Source organism: Culex pipiens, chromosome 3, assembly GCF_016801865.2.
Source record: "Culex pipiens pallens isolate TS chromosome 3, TS_CPP_V2, whole genome shotgun sequence".
In the NCBI taxonomy this organism is placed as follows: Eukaryota; Metazoa; Arthropoda; class Insecta; order Diptera; family Culicidae; genus Culex; species Culex pipiens.
In genome coordinates this window covers 168,661,951-168,679,541 of record NC_068939.1, presented here as the reverse complement: position 1 = coordinate 168,679,541, position 17,591 = coordinate 168,661,951, and the positions used below count along the sequence as shown (strand labels likewise).

General features: G+C 42.7%; 3 protein-coding genes across 4 annotated transcripts in view; 1 reads left to right on the top strand and 2 right to left on the bottom strand.

Annotated features, from left to right (window-relative positions):
- Positions 1 to 1,825: 1,825 nt before the first annotated feature.
- LOC120430395 (serine/threonine-protein kinase pelle) lies at positions 1,826 to 9,764 on the bottom strand. Its single transcript, XM_039595498.2, has 4 exons — positions 9,477 to 9,764; positions 8,762 to 9,410; positions 8,576 to 8,705; positions 1,826 to 2,394 (listed from the first exon to the last, which is right to left on the bottom strand). Exons 1-4 carry the CDS (start codon positions 9,636 to 9,638, stop codon positions 1,872 to 1,874), a joined length of 1,464 nt encoding a protein of 487 aa, XP_039451432.1. The 5' UTR covers positions 9,639 to 9,764; the 3' UTR covers positions 1,826 to 1,871.
- Positions 9,765 to 14,231: 4,467 nt separating this feature from the next.
- Positions 14,232 to 15,793, top strand: LOC120430394 (thiamin pyrophosphokinase 1). Of its 2 annotated transcripts, XM_039595497.2 has the most exons (4): positions 14,232 to 14,469; positions 14,734 to 14,869; positions 14,927 to 15,090; positions 15,147 to 15,793. In XM_039595497.2, the coding sequence occupies exons 1-4, from the start codon at positions 14,446 to 14,448 to the stop codon at positions 15,615 to 15,617; spliced, it is 795 nt and encodes a 264-aa protein (XP_039451431.1). In that variant the 5' UTR covers positions 14,232 to 14,445; the 3' UTR covers positions 15,618 to 15,793. The 2 variants fall into 2 exon arrangements, with proteins under 2 accessions (XP_039451431.1, XP_052565992.1); XM_052710032.1 differs by lacking the exon at positions 14,232 to 14,469 and having other exon boundaries at positions 14,932 to 15,090.
- A 13-nt stretch (positions 15,794 to 15,806) lies between these two features.
- The window catches only part of LOC120430393 (asparagine--tRNA ligase, cytoplasmic), a 9,688-nt gene continuing 7,903 nt past the window's right edge, over positions 15,807 to 17,591 (bottom strand). The window contains exon 2 of the mRNA XM_052710031.1: positions 15,807 to 17,585. Within this exon, the coding sequence (XP_052565991.1) occupies positions 15,943 to 17,585 (1,643 nt within the window). The 3' untranslated portion in view covers positions 15,807 to 15,942. The remainder of the gene's footprint in view (positions 17,586 to 17,591) is intronic.

Genomic DNA, 17,591 nt, shown 5'->3' with positions numbered 1-17,591 from the left:
AAATTAAATATTTCTAAAATTTGAAAACTTTCTTTTGAAGGATTAAATTTTAAAAATTATTAAAAATTTCAAGATTTTCAAAAATTACAAAAAAACAAATTTTTGCTTGCTTTTAAACCCTCCGTGAGCAATTGTTCAGATATATATATTTTTGATGTAGACCTTGGCCATTAGCAATTCAAAAATTCAAAACCATAAATATTTTCAAAATCTAAAATTTATTTTTTTTTTCATGAAAAAATCAAAAATCCAATTTAAATTTTTTATATTTTTCGACCTCCCATCGTGGGCATTTTCTTCATAGATTTTTTTGTGGATCTTTGCCATTGGCAATTAGAAAAACGTTAAATCCATAAATTCAAAACTATCTCATTCCAAAAATTCTTTTTTTTTAAATAGGGTCTTAAAATATTTTAAAACATAATAAAAATAAATTTAAAATTTAAAAGATTTTTTTTCGTTCCTAAGAAAAGATCAAAAATCTTAAAATTTTAAAACAGTTTTTAAAAATTCTAAAGATTTTTAAATCTACCCAAATATGCTAAAAATGATTATAAATGCAGGGGAATACATTTAAAATTGATTTCAGCTGATTTCACTTCAATTTCCATTTAAATTTTAAAGTTTTTTGAAAAAATATATTTTTTGCCCCCTGAATCTGGAAAATTTCAATCGAAAAAGAAGTCTAATCAATTAAAAACAACCTAAAATACCTTTTTCTGCATTGATATTTAGCTTGTTTGGGCTCGTGGCGCGGTGGTTAGCGGCTTCGGCTGCCGATCCCTAAGTTGCTGTGGGGCGCGGGTTCGATTCCTGCCTTATCCTCCTGGCCTTCTATTGGATGGGGAAGTAAAACGTCGGTCCATTTGCGTAAAAGAGGTTTTGGGTGACTCACCACACATAACCTTCGGACGCCTAGAAATGAGCAGAAACTTGCGACAGAGCCCACAAAAGACCCGGGGGTCGTTAAAGTGGATTGCTTTGCTTTTTTTTTGGGCTTGTTAAAAAACATTTTGAACTTTAATGAAATTACAATGTTCAGCATCGGAAAAACTTTTTTTTCTCAGAAAAATAACATTTTTGTCAACACTCAGAAATCTTTGAAACTTATTATTGCAAAACAACTGAACGGATGCATTAAAAAAAAATTCATTCAAATGTTGAAACTGTGGCCTGTGATATCAATTTTTTTACTTTTTTATTTTTTTGCCTTCCCCCCCCCCCCCCCTCCCTCGACTTTGGTCAGAGTCGAGAGACATAAACTTCAAAAAATATTTGCAATGGCCTAACTATTGGCAATTAAAAATTTAAAATACAAAAAAAAATAAAAGTTTAAAAACTTTCAAAAATGTCTAAAAAAAATTAAATAAAAAAAAAGTGAAAAAAAACAACACATTCAAAACATTAAATTTTTTTAAAGTTTTAGAGATTGGCTTTTTTAAATTTACAAAAAAAAAAACTTTTTTTGTATTGCTAAAATCAGTTTTTTTTAACCTTTTGACATTTTACTTTTTTTAATCCTTTGTTGATTTTAATTTTTTAACTGTCGGATTTTCAAGATATTCGAACTTTTGAGTTTTGAATTTCTATAGCAAAGGGTTTCACTTTTTAAAGTAGTCTCAAAATGATATATTAATTGAAAATTTTTCTAGTGCCACCCCGGTTCTTTCGAGTAAAGACGTTATCCAATGTCTGCAAAAAATTTACTCAACAGGCCAAAATAAGATTGCCATGATGGCTATACCGATTTGCCAGCGACTTCAAAAACTGAAATTTTACTAAAGATTATTTCTTTCATCAGGAAAGTACTTCTTTGAATAGTAAAAAAATATATAAATCGTCAAAAAAAATAACCATCTTCCCAACACCCTTCACGCCCCAAACTGCGTCATCAAAAACTTGTACACCTGCACCATCTCCAACCGCCGGTCCGGATCGTTCACCGTACAGTGCACCCCACACGTCAGCAGCAGCCTGCAGGCCTGCACCGTCGCCACATCATCGGCGTTCACCACCAGCAGCGCCCGGTCCATCAGCACCCGGATGTCGTACTTGGACGCGATCGCATTATCGACCACGTCCTTCAAGTGCTTGATCGGTCGCTTGTCGTCGTACACCCGCTGGCCGGTAATCATCTCGTACAGCACCAGTCCGTAGCTGAAGCTGTCCACCTTGGTGCTCAGCTGGCGGTACGTGAAGAACTCGTGCGGAATGTAGGGCCGCGTGCCGTACACCCGGGAAACCTTCATGCTCGAGTCGCTCACGGAGAGTTCGCGGGTTAGGCCAAAGTCGCCAATTTTGGGCTCGTTGTTGTTGTCCAGCAGGATGTTGCCCGGCTTGATGTCGCCGTGGATGATGGGCTTCGCGGTGAACGTGTGCAGATATTGGAGGCCTCTGACAATGTTGAGGGAGGTTAGGATGATTTATGGTTCTTTATTGTAGGAAGCAGTACTGAAAATGTCAGGGGTCATGACTCGAAAATCGGCGACGCTGACACGAATTTTTGAGATCCATTCACTGAACCGTAAAACCGTGACATAAACAAACCCGGCGCAGTCGTGAGTGCCCTAGCTCATTGAGCAGCTGCAATGCGAGGCAGTAGTCGACCAACGCTCATTCGACGTTGCACGCACACACATAAAGAAACAAGTTTTTACACAAAAAGTTCGTATTTATGCGTGGAAATGTAATTTTGAATATAAGTTATGGTTGTTTTAAGTGTTTTGCACAGTCTACAACCATTCAATTGTTTGAAAATAGTCAAAATAGTGTTTAAAGAGGATTTTACGAGTCAGTCATATGACACGAATTGAGTGAGTGTAGCTCATTTTTTCACGTCTCTCATTCTCCAGCAGCCGACCGGCACAAGTCAGGCGGCAGTGGTTGAATAGACACAGTAGAGCAACTCTCTACGAAATCGGCCGATTTCGACCATTTTTATTTTTTGTACTTGGATCAAACTTTGTGGGGGCCTTCCCTATGACCAAATATGCTATTTTGTGTCATTGGTTCACCCATACAAGTCTCCATACAATTTTGGCAGCTGTCCATACAAAAATGGTAAGTAAATATTCAAACAGCTGTAACTTTTGAGTGAATTTTCTGATCAATTTGGTGTCTTCGGCAAAGTTGTAGGTATTGTTGAGGACTTTTGAGAAAAAAATAGGTACACGGAAAAAAAATTTGCAGATTTTTTTATCAACTTTTTTTTCACTAAAACTCAATTTCCCAAAATACGTATTTTTTGATTTTCGAGATTTTTTGATATGTTTTAGGGGACAAAAATCCGCAACTTTTGAGCCATAGAGAAACATGGTCAAAAAATCTGCCGCCGAGTTATGAATTTTTGAAAAAATAGTGATTTTTGGAAAAAATCGAAGTTTCATGCAAAAACAAGTTTGACATTACTTTTTAATGCAAAATTGAATTTGCAATCGAAAAGTACTTTACAGATTTTTTGATAAAGGGCTCCGTTTTCAAGATATAGCCACCGAAAGTTTGATTTTAGCGAAATATTTGCAGTTTTTAAATTTTTAAAAATAGTGACCATGAGTGACCATTTCTGAAAATATTTTTTTTTGAAAAGTTCAGAAAATTTTCTATAAAATTGTCTAAGAGACATTGAAGATTGGACCTCGGGTTGCTGAGATAGAGCCGCTTTAAGAAAAAGAAACACGAAAATTGAAGTTTTCTTAATATCACCAAAAAAACACACCATTTTCTAATGACGATATCTCAGCAACTAATGGTCCGATTTTCAATGTTAATACATGAAACATTCGTGAAATTTTTCGATCTTTTCGAAAAAAATATTTTGAAAATTTTTAAATCAAGACTAGCATTTTAAATGGGCGTTGTTGCCCAAGGTGCGAATCCCCCACAGGTCGTTTCGGACTCTTTACAGCAAAACTCGTCGTTTCCCTCAGAGTAAGCTTAAAGCTAAAAAATAGTATGTATTTAGTAAGTTTGATCAATTCATATCTGTGGTACACTTACAAATTTAGTCTAGAACTTTTGTAGGGGTTCGCTGTTGGTACGATTCAAGTTGGTGCTGGTGTGAACCTGATTTTAGTTTAGTATTAGATTAAGTTTACCTTGAACTCATTCTTTGAGTACTTACAATAGTAGATGTACCAAATGAGTCAACTATTAACTAGTTTTGATTAAATTAATTTTGCCGCAGCCGATCAAGCTAGATATAATAAGTGTAATAAGTAAGTAAAGCGTGTAAACTTAAGTGTTTTGGTTCTCACCAGAATTCAGATTAAAATGTTCTGTTCGCTTTCGATAGCTAGCCGTACAAATAGGAATAAATTTAAAAACGAGCGCTAATTTGTAAATTATTGACTAATTCTACTATGTCACGTCGAGAATGATCTGCCGTTCTCCTCGATCTTGACGTTCTTCCTTCGTTCGTCTACTTGTGCCCTATTGACACTCCCGAGGGTGAGGGGGAGATCAAATAATAGTCTAGATCGCCGAGGGGTTTGCTCGCCTGGTCATCTGCTTCAGCAACAATCCCCGACCCGTATTGCTGGTCACCTGATCCAGCTATACTTCTACTCTGCACCTCGAGCAACCCCAGTCGAATGACCGGATATGTCAGTACTCCGCTAGATATCTGTGACCGCGCGCCAGGATTTGCTTCGTCCACCGGTTCTCCTGCCCAGCAGCATTGGATGCTTCCAGTGATGATTGTTGTTCCATCTCCGACACATTCGAACAACTGGAACAGATGTCTTTCGGTCCAACTTGTACTTTGATCGGCGAGCATGAGCTGAGCATGTTTATAGTTTGATATCAGCGACATACAAGAATCTTCCAGCTCTCGATCAACTTTCGTGTGTCCTATTATGGGAGGTTGAGAAATGACATCCCCGACCCGTCGAGGAAATGCATCCGAATTCGCCGGCAGATACCAGACCTTATTAGATGGGTTGACAATCAATGCTGTCTCTGTGACTGCCGGTTGCGGTGCAGTAACAAGCAGGTTTTTCGCCGAGATTTGCGGCGTCGATGGTACCGCTTTGCCAGCCAGATTCGGTGCAGGTGCAGGCGGGATCAGGTTACAAACCGCGAGCTGTTGCATCGCTGCTGTGACGGCAGAATTCGATGCAGGAGCAGGCGGAATCAAATGGCTCGCCAAGAACTTGGCCGATGAGGCTACCGCTGTGCCACCCGGAATTGGTGCAGGAGCAGGCGCGACCAGGATACCATCCGAAAACTGCTGCGTCGCCGCTGTGCCAACCAGACCCGATGCAGGAGCAGGCAGAATCAAATCGCTCGCCAAGAACTTGGCCGATGAGGCTACCGCTGAGCTATCCGAAATTGGTGCAGGAGCAGGCGCGACCAGGATACCATCCGAAAACTGCTGCGTCGCCGCTGTGCCAACCAGACCCGATGCAGGAGCAGGCAGAATCAAATCGCTCGCCAAGAACTTGGCCGATGAGGCTACCGCTGTGCCACCCGGAATTGGTGCAGGAGCAGGCGCGACCAGGATACCATCCGAAAACTGCTGCGTCGCCGCTGTGCCAGCCAGATCCGATGCAGGAGCAGGCAGAATCAAATTGCTCGCCAAGAGCTTGGCCGATGAGGTGGCCATTGTGCCAGTTGTGATCGAAGCAGGTACATGCAGGACCTGCTTGGTCCCCGAAAACTGGGCCGTTGGGGCTACCGCTGTGCCAGTCGAAATCGACGCAGGAGCGAACAGGTTCAGATCGGTCGCCAAGAACGTGGCCGTTGAGGCTACCGCTGTGCAAGTCGAGATCGACGCAGGTGCGGACGGGTTTAAATTGCTCGCCGAGAACGTGGCCGTCGAGATCGACGCAGGTACGGACGGGTTCAGATCGGGAGCCGAAAACTGGGCCGTTGAGGCTGCCGCTGTGCATGTCGAGGTCGACGCAGGTGCGGACGGGTTTAAACTGCTCGCCGAGAACGTGGCCGTTGAGGCTACCGCTGTGCAAGTCGAGATCGACGCAGGTACGGACGGGTTCAGATCGGGAGCCGAGAACTGGGCCGTTGAGGCTACCGCTGTGCCAGTCGAAATCGACGCAGGAGCGGACAGGTTTAAAATGCTCGCCGAGAACGTGGCCGTTGAGGCTACCGCTGTGCAAGTCGAGGTCGACGCAGGAGCGGACGGGTTTAGATCGGGAGCCGAGAATTGGGCCGTTGAGGCTGCCGCTGTGCAAGTCGAGATCGACGCAGGAGCGGATGGGATCTGATTGGTCATCGAGAACTTGGCCGATGAGGTGGCTGCTGTGCCAGTCGAAATCAATCCATGAGCGGGCGAGGGTGGGTGAAATTCTAGGACTGGATAAAGGGCTGCAATGCTTGTCGTGCTTGTGAACGAAGATTCCACCGCCGTAATCGGAATCGAAGCTGGTGTCGACCTGAGCGTGGTACCGATGTTTGACGTGGTAGTAGTGCCGGGAATCTCTCCCACTACACATTCCTCCAGAGTCAGGGTTTCCAACCTTGGTCCGACTGAGCTACGATTGCTCCGAGAACTGAAGCTCGTTCTCCGGTCACGAGCGATTTTGGTTTGCAAAAAGACATATTTGCGCTCGATGAATTCTTTTTCCAGCCGTTGTTTTTCGTCCAGAACTCGATATTCTCGTTCTCTTTCCTCCTCAATCGCTCTTTCATGAAGAAGCTTTCCTAGATTATTCCTTTCAATGAGCAAGCGTTCTTGTATCTGTTTTTCTTCCTCCAGTCGTCGGATTAGTAACGCTGTCTCTGCTGAAGATGTTGCTCTGGCAAAACTCGAACTCGATGATTTGTTTTCGTCCAGGGCGGGAATTCTAACCTCACCTTTTCTTCGTAGGTCAGACATCGCATGTATAAATTCTTTAAGTTTGTTGCCCAAGGTGCGAATCCCCCAGAGGTCGTTTCGGACTCTTTACAGCAAAACTCGTCGTTTCCCTCAGAGTAAGCTTAAAGCTAAAAAATAGTATGTATTTAGTAAGTTTGATCAATTCATATCTGTGGTACACTTACAAATTTAGTCCAGAACTTTTGTAGGGGTTCGCTGTTGGTACGATTCAAGTTGGTGCTGGTGTGAACCTGATTTTAGTTTAGTATTAGATTAAGTTTACCTTGAACTCATTCTTTGAGTACTTACAATAGTAGATGTACCAAATGAGTCAGCTATTAACTAGTTTCGATTAAATTAATTTTGCCGCAGCCGATCAAGCTAGATATAATAAGTGTAATAAGTAAGTAAAGCGTGTAAACTTAAGTGTTTTGGTTCTCACCAGAATTCAGATTAAAATGTTCTGTTCGCTTTCGATAGCTAGCCGTACAAATAGGAATAAATTTAAAAACGAGCGCTAATTTGTAAATTATTGACTAATTCTACTATGTCACGTCGAGAATGATCTGCCGTTCTCCTCGATCTTGACGTTCTTCCTTCGTTCGTCTACTTGTGCCCTATTGACACTCCCGAGGGTGAGGGGGAGATCAAATAATAGTCTAGATCGCCGAGGGGTTTGCTCGCCTGGTCATCTGCTTCAGCAACAGGCGTAATATTCAATATTTGGCCCTTTTAAAATGTTAGTTTTGATTTAAAAATTTTCAAAGTATTTTTTTCGAAAAGATCGGAAAATTTCACGAATGTTTCATGTATTAACATTGAAAATCGGACCATTAATTGCTGAGATATCGTCATTAGAAAATGGTGGGCTGTTTGGGTGAGACTTAGAAAACTTCAATTTTCCTGTTTCTTTTTCTTTAAGCCGCTGTATCTCAGCAACCCGAGGTCCAATCTTCAATGTCTCTTAGACAATTTTATAGAAAATTTTCTGAACTTTTCAAAAAAAATATTTTCAGAAATGGTCACTCATGGTCACTATTTTTAAAAATTGAAAAACTGCAAATATTTCGCTAAAATCAAACTTTCGGTGGCTATATCTTGAAAACGGAGCCCTTTATCAAAAAATCTGTAAAGTACTTTTCGATTGCAAATTCAATTTTGCATTAAAAAATAATGTCAAACTTGTTTTTGCATGAAACTTCAATTTTTTCCAAAAATCACTATTTTTTCAAAAATTCATAACTCGGCGGCAGATTTTTTGACCATGTTTCTCTATGGCTCAAAAGTTGCGGATTTTTGTCCCCTAAAACATATCAAAAAATCTCGAAAATCAAAAAATACGTATTTTGGAAAATTGAGTTTTAGTGAAAAAAAAGTTGATAAAAAAATCTGCAATTTTTTTTTCCGTGTACCTATTTTTACCACGTCCAAAACTTTGCCGAAGACACCAAATTGATCAGAAAATTCACTCAAAAGTTACAGCTGTTTGAATATTTACTTACCATTTTTGTATGGACAGCTGCCAAAATTGTATGGAGACTTGTATGGGTGAACCAATGACACAAAATAGCATATTTGGTCATAGGGAAGGCCCCCACAAAGTTTGAGCCAAATCAAAAAATACAAATAAAATCCATTTCCGGTTTTGGTAGAGAATTGCTCAGTAGGCTTGCAGTCACATGCTAGCAGTGAACAGACATTTTGGTTTGCTTCATGTGTACGCTGGGTTGGAAACTTTTTGCAGGCCTGTTAGGAAGAACTTACTTGGCAGTCCCTTTAGCGATTTTGATCCGGTCCAGCATCGAAAGTGGTCTCGCGTTGGTGCTTTTCGGGAAGAGCCGGTTGTCCAGCGATCCTCCGGGCATCAACTGATACACTAGACACGGTTCGTTCTCTGGAAAAAGAAGCGTCTTAGTCTAATTATCCATCAAATCTCGAAAAAAATCTTACGTTCCAAACAGCACCCCAACAGTGGAACCACATTCTCGTGCCGGCACGAGTTCAAATACTTCAACTCGTTAAAACTCTGCCGCAGCTCGGTCCGCGCCGACTCGGTGTTGATGCCCTTGATCTTCTTGATGGCCACGTGCGTCAGCTTGAAGAAGCCCTTGTACACAATCCCGAACCCACCCCGGCCCAGCTCGTTGTCCTTGCTCCAGTTGTCGGTGGCCGAGCGAAGTTCCTCGTAGCTAAACTGGGGCAACCCACCCGGAATGGAAGCAGGGCCAAAGAGCACCTGCGGCGGTTGCGGCGCAACAACAGGAACAACCGGAGGCGCCATAGCAGGTTCTTTTTGCTGAAACGCTGCCGGCGGAACGACGCTGTCACTGTTGCCGTCCTTGGAGTGTTCCAGGACGGGTACCGACGGAGCCGGCGGTCCGTTCAGTTCCTTTCGCGACTCCGCCACCAAAGATTCCTGCTTGATCAGGTAGTGCAACTGGGGATCTACAAAGCGCTTGATGATTTCCATCGCCGAAAACAACCCTTCCTGGGACATCACGACGAACAGATCCGTTATCGTGTGGTTCAAATTACCCCACTTTTTCAGCAGCTGCTCCGCGGGTGACCTCCCAGACTGCGCACAACATCGTTGAATATCCTACAAAAAAAAAAAACTTTCCATTAATCTAAGGGAATTCCCCCAGAAATCAAAATTCTGACAAACCTCAACTTCAACGGCCCCATAGCCCATCCGTTTCAACGCCAGCGGTACCCACTTGCCATCCTGGTCCAGCTGGCACGTCAACCGCTTCTGTTCCGTCCACGGAATGTCGTAGATGTACACAAAGTTGCTCCGGAAGCTGCTGCTCGCGGAGGGCGTTGTCATCCCGGGAGGTTCTGATAAGATTCTACCTCCTTTTTGTTGGACGGGATTCCCCAAAAATTCAACAAGCAACACACGAAAATCAACACCAAAATAACGGAACGCAAGCAAAAACACAACAACAAACAAAGTGCGCAACAAGTGCGAAACGTCAGACAGGTTTAAAGGGATTTCCCCGCAGCGACACACAGAGAAATATTTTGCGGGAAAATAAATAATAAAAATTAAAGGTTTAAATTTTGTTAAAAATTATAAAAAGCCGAAAATGAAAAAAAAAAAGAAAATAATAGACTGCGAAATGCTAGAAATTTCATTGGCAATCCAAATTTTGATTTTCCTCTGCTTTCGGAAGTGCAAAACAAATTCAAATGTAAGTACGTTAAATTTGTCATAAGAATCCACTTTGGGTTTAGAAATTTACGTTTTGGTTCTATTCTACGACTACGAGCGAATAAGTAGCGCGACGTCACACGCGGGAGATATTAGTTTTTCATTATTTTATTAGACAGCTGTAATTCTGATATCTGGTTTTTTTTTTGTTTTTGTTTTTTTTTTTTTTTTTAAGAGATCCAATAAACCACATTTTCAGTTTTTGCTTTTTGGGTGTTTTTTAATCCCCCCTTGACTCAAGGCGGTTTCAAAAACAACCAAAAAGCAAAAACTGGAAATTTGGTTTGTTGGACCTTTTTTTTAAAAAAAAAAGACTCCAGATATGTTCTGCACTGATTTTTGAAATATTTTTTTTATTTTATTTTACAGTAATCCCACATACAGTCCAGACTCGATTATCCGAAGGCCTCGGAAAAACTTCACTTTTCCAGATTTTTAAGCTAAAATGGTGTTCGAATGGTAAACGCCCGAAATGTCAAAATCACGCAGTGGTACCAACATTCCGAAAAAAGTGTGCCATGCCATGACAGCCACTTTTTTTTCTAATGTTGGTGCTACTGCGCGATTTTGACATTTCGGGCGTTCACCATTCGAACGCCATCTTCGCTTAAAAACCTGGATAATCGAATCATGAAAAAAAATCTTTTTCGTTGTCTAATTTTTTATTGTTGAGCATAGGTATGACCCCTAAACTACGCTAAAATTATTTAGAATTTTTAAATCCAAGATGGCGGCCAAAATGGCGGTGATGCAATATTGAAAAAATGCATTTTATTTTTTAAAAGGCAATCAACAACTCAAATTTGACTAAAATGGGGTCGTAGAACTCAAATTTTATGTTAAAAACAAGAAAATGAAAAAATACGATTTTTTTTGTTCGTGATTCGATTATCCGAAGTCCCATACAAACCTTCGGATAATCGAAACTTCGGATAATCGAGGCTTCGGATAATCGAGTCTGGACTGTATTTGGAACACCCACAAATTCGGAACACTTTTGTGATAATTTGTCAATAGCATGCCAAATGCAGCTTTTTTGTCGACCCTACTATTTTTAGGACCTTCATTTGGACATTCTCTTGCTATTTCACTAGTAAAAGTAGTACTTTTTGAACAAAAAACTTCATTTCAAGACTATTTTATCCTGAGCTGCAAAACACTGCCTCCAAATTGCCTGTTCCATAATTGTGGGATGTTATTGTGCCTCCCACAATTGTGGAACACCTGAATTTAACTGATATTTTCACAAAAAAGTTATCAGACCAAGGATAACACATTACTAAGCTTGAGTTTCACTGGTTTCAGTGTGTGAGGTAATTATTTTGTTACAAATATGTACTCCTAGAGAGATCCAAAGTTTTTTTTTTACATCCGTAAGCAAATGGTGTTCCAAATTTGTGGATTTCAAGGGTCAATGTTTTTCTTTTTAAAATATATTTAAAACGTAAAAAAAATACCGTCGGTCAATACATCAATCGAAAGATCACAAGAAAAGCTTTCACATGAAGGTAAAAGCAAATATCGATTTTCTATGATTTTTGGAACATCGGCCGATCTGTAAACCGTTCCGAATATGTGGGATGACTGTACTGCAAACATTCACAACGCTGTTTCTTTACGAAAAAAATACCAATTTCGATTTACCAAGTTGCATGCGACGGGAAATCACTACTATTTTCAAGAAGTGATCAGTTTTGGGAAACTGGTTCCTATCCAACGGAGACTCGTTTTATTGCGTTTTGAAAATACCTTCTTTCCTGATAAAATGGCCTTCTTCCCGTTACGTTAATGTGGAGGCGTAAATCATTTTCAAAGAAAATTGATCATTCCTCTAAAATATTCAGAATTTAGTTAAATTTTACGAATTTTTGCACCAAAATAGATTAGCAGATTAGATCGGCCGTCAAGGATTTTTAATCTAAATCAAATGTGTCGCAAAAGTTATATTATTTTGTGAAGCAATGATTTCCAGATTGACAAAAAATGATTAATGATGATTTTTATAACTTTACAAGGAAAAGGAAAAAAAAATAACAAAAAAAGAAAACATCAACACGTGTGGGGCATTATTCAAAACAACTTGTAGAAGTAATTTTGAGAGAATATTTTAAACTTAGCTAAATGTATATCGTCTAACGAAAAAACATATCAATGTTTTATGTCGTCACACTTATTTATTTTTTTTTTGTCAGAAAAAAACAGATTTCCATTGTTTTTCACTTTCAGGACATGTGAATGAACAATTCAAAGCATTTTCGAATTTGATAATTCGAGATTGCGCATAGGACCTTTTGAAATCTAATCTGATCTCGAATTTTGGAGTTTTAAGTGTTAAACTGCCGTTCTACGCATAATTGTCCCATGTCATTTTTGGTCGATTTAGACTTTTTGTCATTTTTAGGTTTAGTTTGACGTTTACTTTTCGAAAAACTCAAAAACTGTAGTACTTTGTTCGGAAACTCATTGAAAACAACACCAAGTCTGTTTGTCGCATAATTGTCCCATAAAGTATTTTCTTTCACGAAATTATCAGTTTTACGATGTATTGTGTCTTATTTACCTATTATATAGCAAGACGTGATAAACTGCTAACTGGGATGATTAGGGACTTATGGGGTGAATAGGGACCCACGGGACAATTATGCGTAGAAACACAAAAAACGGTCGAAAAACTTCAATCGCGTTTTTCTCAGTTGCACTTTTTTGAACATGGGACAATTATGCGTAGAACGGCAGTAAATGTTTTAAACTAACAATTTTAGATTTTTCGATAATTCGGTAATTTCGGAATACACCCTTCCGGCAGCGGTTGAAGATTCATGCTGTCCCGAATCGCATATTCGGGTGGAGAAATACGGAAACAATTTAAGATTTTTATTTTTATTTTTAAAATAGGAGCTAATAAATACCCAGATTTTTTTAATTTTCTATATTTGTGAAATACATTTAAATAAAATATAAGAATTTTGGATTTCGAATTTTTTAATTTGGTCGATGTCGAACGCCAATGTATGCCAACATAAGGTGCCCGATAAAGGTACATGTCGTTCCCTTACATTCGGATGTACAAGCACGAAGAAAAATCAAGAAGAGCCATCCACTTTAAAAACCAACAGGACTTTTGTGGTTTATATTGCAAGTTTCTGCTCAAATCTGGAAGTCCGAAAGGCTTGAATGGGGACGGAGAGCGCACCCAAACCTCTTTAGACTCCAAGGAACCATCTTCCCAGGATTCGAATTGACGACCTTTGGAATGCGAGTCCAACTGCCGACCAGCGAGTCCACCAGGGCAGAATTAGTTTGGCGTGTTTTTTCTACCTTTACGACTCCTACACCTGGAATGACTTAAGGTGAAGCCGTTGATCATTTTCGAAGAAAATTGATCATCACTCTAAAATGCTCTGTATCTCATTCAATTTAACGAATTTCTGCACCAAAATGAATCAGCATGTGCCGGTTGTTGCCTTCTTGAAGCCATTGAAGGAATTTTTGATCGAAATCAATTGTGCTTCAAAATTTATATAATTTTGTGGTACAGTCATCATACAGCCATAACTTCGTAAGAAATGGGATAATCGTTACCAAAAAGTATCAGCATATGTAGGGCAGTATTCTGGCATTTTTCGAGACGAGATTTGCCTGATCACGCCTTCTATCGGATGGGGAAGTAAAACGTCGGTCCATTTGCGTAAAAGAGGTTTCGGGTGACTCACCACACATAACCTTCGGACACAAAAGACCCGGGGTCGTCAAAGCGTTTTTTTAGGGCAGTATTCTAAACAACTTGTAGAAGTAATTTTGTCAAAATATTGATAGGGACGCAAAATTTATATCTTCGAAGGAAAAATCATGGTAATGACGGAAGTCTTCGCGTTTACGGTCTAACAACAACAAAGGCCGGAGCCGACGTTTTACTTCCCAAATTGGATTGAAGGCAGGTGGGAATCGAACCCATGGTCATCCGCTTACAAAGCTACCAGCGTGTCTACAAATTTTGAGATTCCTATCAAAACAGTCAAAATTATTTTAAATTAAATGTAAATAAATAATAATTCAATTCAACAAAAAAAAAAAAATCTCCGCAATGGTACAATTTTGAGGACCACCCCAAACATCACCGTTTCGAGTTCTCTCTCGGTTCCGTTACTCTCGCTCCCACTACTGTCATCGGCGTTTTCTGTTTTTACCCGCACACTTTCATTCATTTCTACCGCAGCAGGCGACCCAACGGTACACGTGTGGTTATGCCTCAGTTGTGTGCTAGCTCTCTCACGTTTTGCACAAGCCTTTTAATTTACCGCTTGAAAAGTCTGAAATTATTGACAGTGAAATTAAACGAAAAGTATTCAAATTGATCGCTCTCACATTGGCAAATTATCTGAACACGTGAGCAAAGGTTCCAATTCGATATCGCCAGAGGATGCTGTTCAGTGACGATGATGACGTAAGTGATAACAACAACAAATTGGCACCTCGCACACTATCACACACACCTGACGGGGGGCGGGTCACTATTCGTACGCGTTTTCAAGGACGCTCGTAGTAGGCTGTGTGTAGACGCCATAAACGGTGTTGTTATCGCTCTTTGGTAATGATATCGATGTTGGTTCGAAAAGAGTAAACAAAGTAGCCCTTCAAGTTTCAACCTCACTTTGCGAAAATGAGCAGGCTTGTGAGGTTGATTTTCAATCGAAATTATTGCTTTCAGCTGTCAAACGTGGTCTCATGGTCCCCGGGGGAGCTAATCGATGCCAGCGATGACTGTGGTAACGGGTTGGCCGTGGTGCTGCTCAACCGACCAATACTGCTGCACAAGGAGTACTTCCGGTCGATTTGGAACAGTGGTAAGGTTTGGCCTTTTCAAAGGAAGGTTTGAGATTATTCAATAAATTTGCTTCTAGCGAAGGTACGAATAACCGTTGACGGCGGAACGAACCGATGGGTTGACTTTGTCAAGGAACATCCCGGTGCGGAGCATGACTTGAAGCCGCCGGAACTAGTGACGGGAGACTTTGACTCCTGCACGGATGAATCTTTGTCCTACGTGACTCGATTGAATTGCAGGGTAAAAATTTCTTTAAATTCTAGTTGAGTCAAATCTAAGTCACTTTTCCTTCCCAGATCATAAAAACGCCCGACCAGAACGCAACCGACTTCACCAAATCCCTCAAGGCACTGCACAGCACCGGTCACGCTGCCCAAATCGACCGCGTGCTCGTCCTGTGCGAAAGTTCCGGCCGGCTGGATCAGATCATGGCGAACATCAACACGCTCTTCCTGGCTCGCACCATTCTTCCAAACGCCTCCGTTTTCCTGCGTTCAAGCAACTCCCTCAGCTGGCTTCTAACGCCCGGAAACCACGCAATCAAGATTCCGGCCCGGCTCGTCAACGAGCACATCTGGTGCGCTCTGGTTCCGATCGGCGCCCGGGCCACCTGCAGCACCAGCGGCCTCCGGTGGAACCTGGACAACCGGGTGATGGAGTTTGGCAGCCTGGTGAGCACCTCCAACACGTACTCCGGCCAGGACGTGCAGATCCGGACGGACGGTGCCGTACTGTGGTCGATGGGCACGACGCCGAAGGACATGTGACACGAGGTCGCGGACGACGACGCCGACGAGCGCCGTGGATAGTATTTTTTGCCTTTACACACACACACTGCACATGGGAACGGATTGTTGGTCTCTGTACTGCTACGATAGTCTTTATGTTTAAAACATGGTTCTTTGAGAATAAAATTCTATTGCTTTAGGAATGTGATATAAAAGAAGTAAAATTTGTTCCTTTGCTTAGCCTTGCAAGCTAAATTATTATATTCATTGAATCAATGAAATGCATTGCTGTAATAGTGGAAAGAAAACAAAATGCGACAAGCTTACCGCGGAACTCCGTAAATGCTTTTGCGTCCTGCCCCCTCTAAGGCCGGCATCTCTCCAGGAATCTCGGGTACAGGCAAACCTCCCGAATGTGGTAGCGGTTCAGCAGCCAGCACATGAAACGCTCCAGCCCAAGGCCGTAGCCACCGTGCGGTTGAGTTCCGTAGACGCGCTGGTCCGTGTACCAGTAGTACGGCTTGGGGTCGATTCCTTCGCGCTTGTACCCCGCGAGCAGTTCCTCGTTGTCCCAGGACCTCATCGATCCGCCCACGATCTCGCCCACGTTCGGCAGCAGGACGTCCACGCTCTCCGTCAAACGAAGATCTTCGGGGCACTTGGCCATGTAGAAGGACTTGATTTCGGCCGGGAAGCGGCACAGCATAATCGGCTCGTTGATGGTGTCGGTCATTTTTCGTTCCGGACCCTCCGGGATGTCCTCGCCAAACTCGTAGAACGTGCCGTCCTCCTTGGTGACGTTGTTTTCCTTCAGCCAAACGATCGCTTCCGAGTAGTTCATCCGACGGAACGGTCTCTTCGGCGGAACGAAGCCCGGGTTGAGCTCCTGCACCAGGTGACCGTGCGGCGACTTGAGGACGCGATCAACCGTATCCACAACCAGATCCTCCAGGCGATCGAGCAAGTCGTCAAACGAAATGAACGGACATTCCGCCTCAACGTGGCTATACTCGGCCAAGTGACGACGCGTGCGGCTCTGCTCGGCACGGTAGCTCTGAGCAATGCAGAACACATCGCCCAACGCCGGAATGCACGTCTCCAGATACAGCTGCGAGCTCTGCGTCAAGAAAGCCTCTTCACCAAAGTAGTTTAGCTTGAACAGCGTCGAACCGCCCTCAACCTGCGTCTGGACCAACGTCGGCGGAGTCACCTCGGTGTAACCACGGTCCTGGTAATGGGCACGGAACGCCTGCATGATGACATCCCTCATCTTGAGCACCTTGGACGTGTTTTCGCCACGAATCATGATGTGACGGTTGTCCAGTTGCACATCCGGGTTGGCGTCCTCGTTGAGCAACGTATCCGCGCCACCGGCCGGGGCCAACCCGATCAGCTCCCAATAATCCACGTGCAGCTCATGTCCCCCCGGAGCGGTCTTACCCTCCGGCACTTCCTTCAACGTACCAAACAACCTCACCGAAGACTCGGTAGACAACACCACGGCGTTGTACGTCTGACACCGAGCGTCGGTCAACACGCACTGCAAGAATCCCGTTCCGTCCCGCAGCGTCACAAACATCAGCCCCTTTCCCTGGCGACGCAGCCGGTGCACCCAGCCGTAAATCTTCACCCGAATGCCACGGTTCTCACCGCCCTTCGAAATCTTAACCGCCTTGGCCGGTGCCCACGAGGGATCCTCCGCGATCACCACCTTCCGGGCCTCCTCCAGATTTTGCTCGCGCTTCTTGGCGTCCTCCTCCTCGCGCTTGGCCTTGTCCGCGTTCTTCGAGTTGTCCCGCGCCCACAGCTTTTGGATCTTCTTCAGCTGCGACTTGGCCGCCACCTCGTACGGCGATTCGGACTTTTCGTCCTTCGCGTCCACGTAGATCGTCGGGAAGGGTTCCTTGCCGGCGTGCTTCATCGCCGCCAGGATCGTCTTGAAGGGCTTGTCCGACGTTCCGGTGCCGGTGGCGTCGTCGCCGCGCTTGTCCGACGTGTACAGCTCATCTGTAA

Bases quoted from the DNA above. Each gene is read 5' to 3' on its own strand.
- LOC120430395 (XM_039595498.2), bottom strand. From the start codon at position 9,638: ATGACAACGCCCTCCGCGAGCAGCAGCTTCCGGAGCAACTTTGTGTAC. The intron at 9,411-9,476 runs GTTTGTCAGAAT...TTTTTTTTGTAG, and splicing joins ATGGGGCCGTTGAAGTTGAG to GATATTCAACGATGTTGTGC. The intron at 2,395-8,575 runs GTAAGTTCTTCC...CAACATTGTCAG, and splicing joins ATCGCTAAAGGGACTGCCAA to AGGCCTCCAATATCTGCACA.
- LOC120430394 (XM_039595497.2), top strand. From the start codon at position 14,446: ATGCTGTTCAGTGACGATGATGAC. The intron at 14,470-14,733 runs GTAAGTGATAAC...TATTGCTTTCAG, and splicing joins TGTTCAGTGACGATGATGAC to CTGTCAAACGTGGTCTCATG. The intron at 15,091-15,146 runs GTAAAAATTTCT...TTTCCTTCCCAG, and splicing joins TGACTCGATTGAATTGCAGG to ATCATAAAAACGCCCGACCA.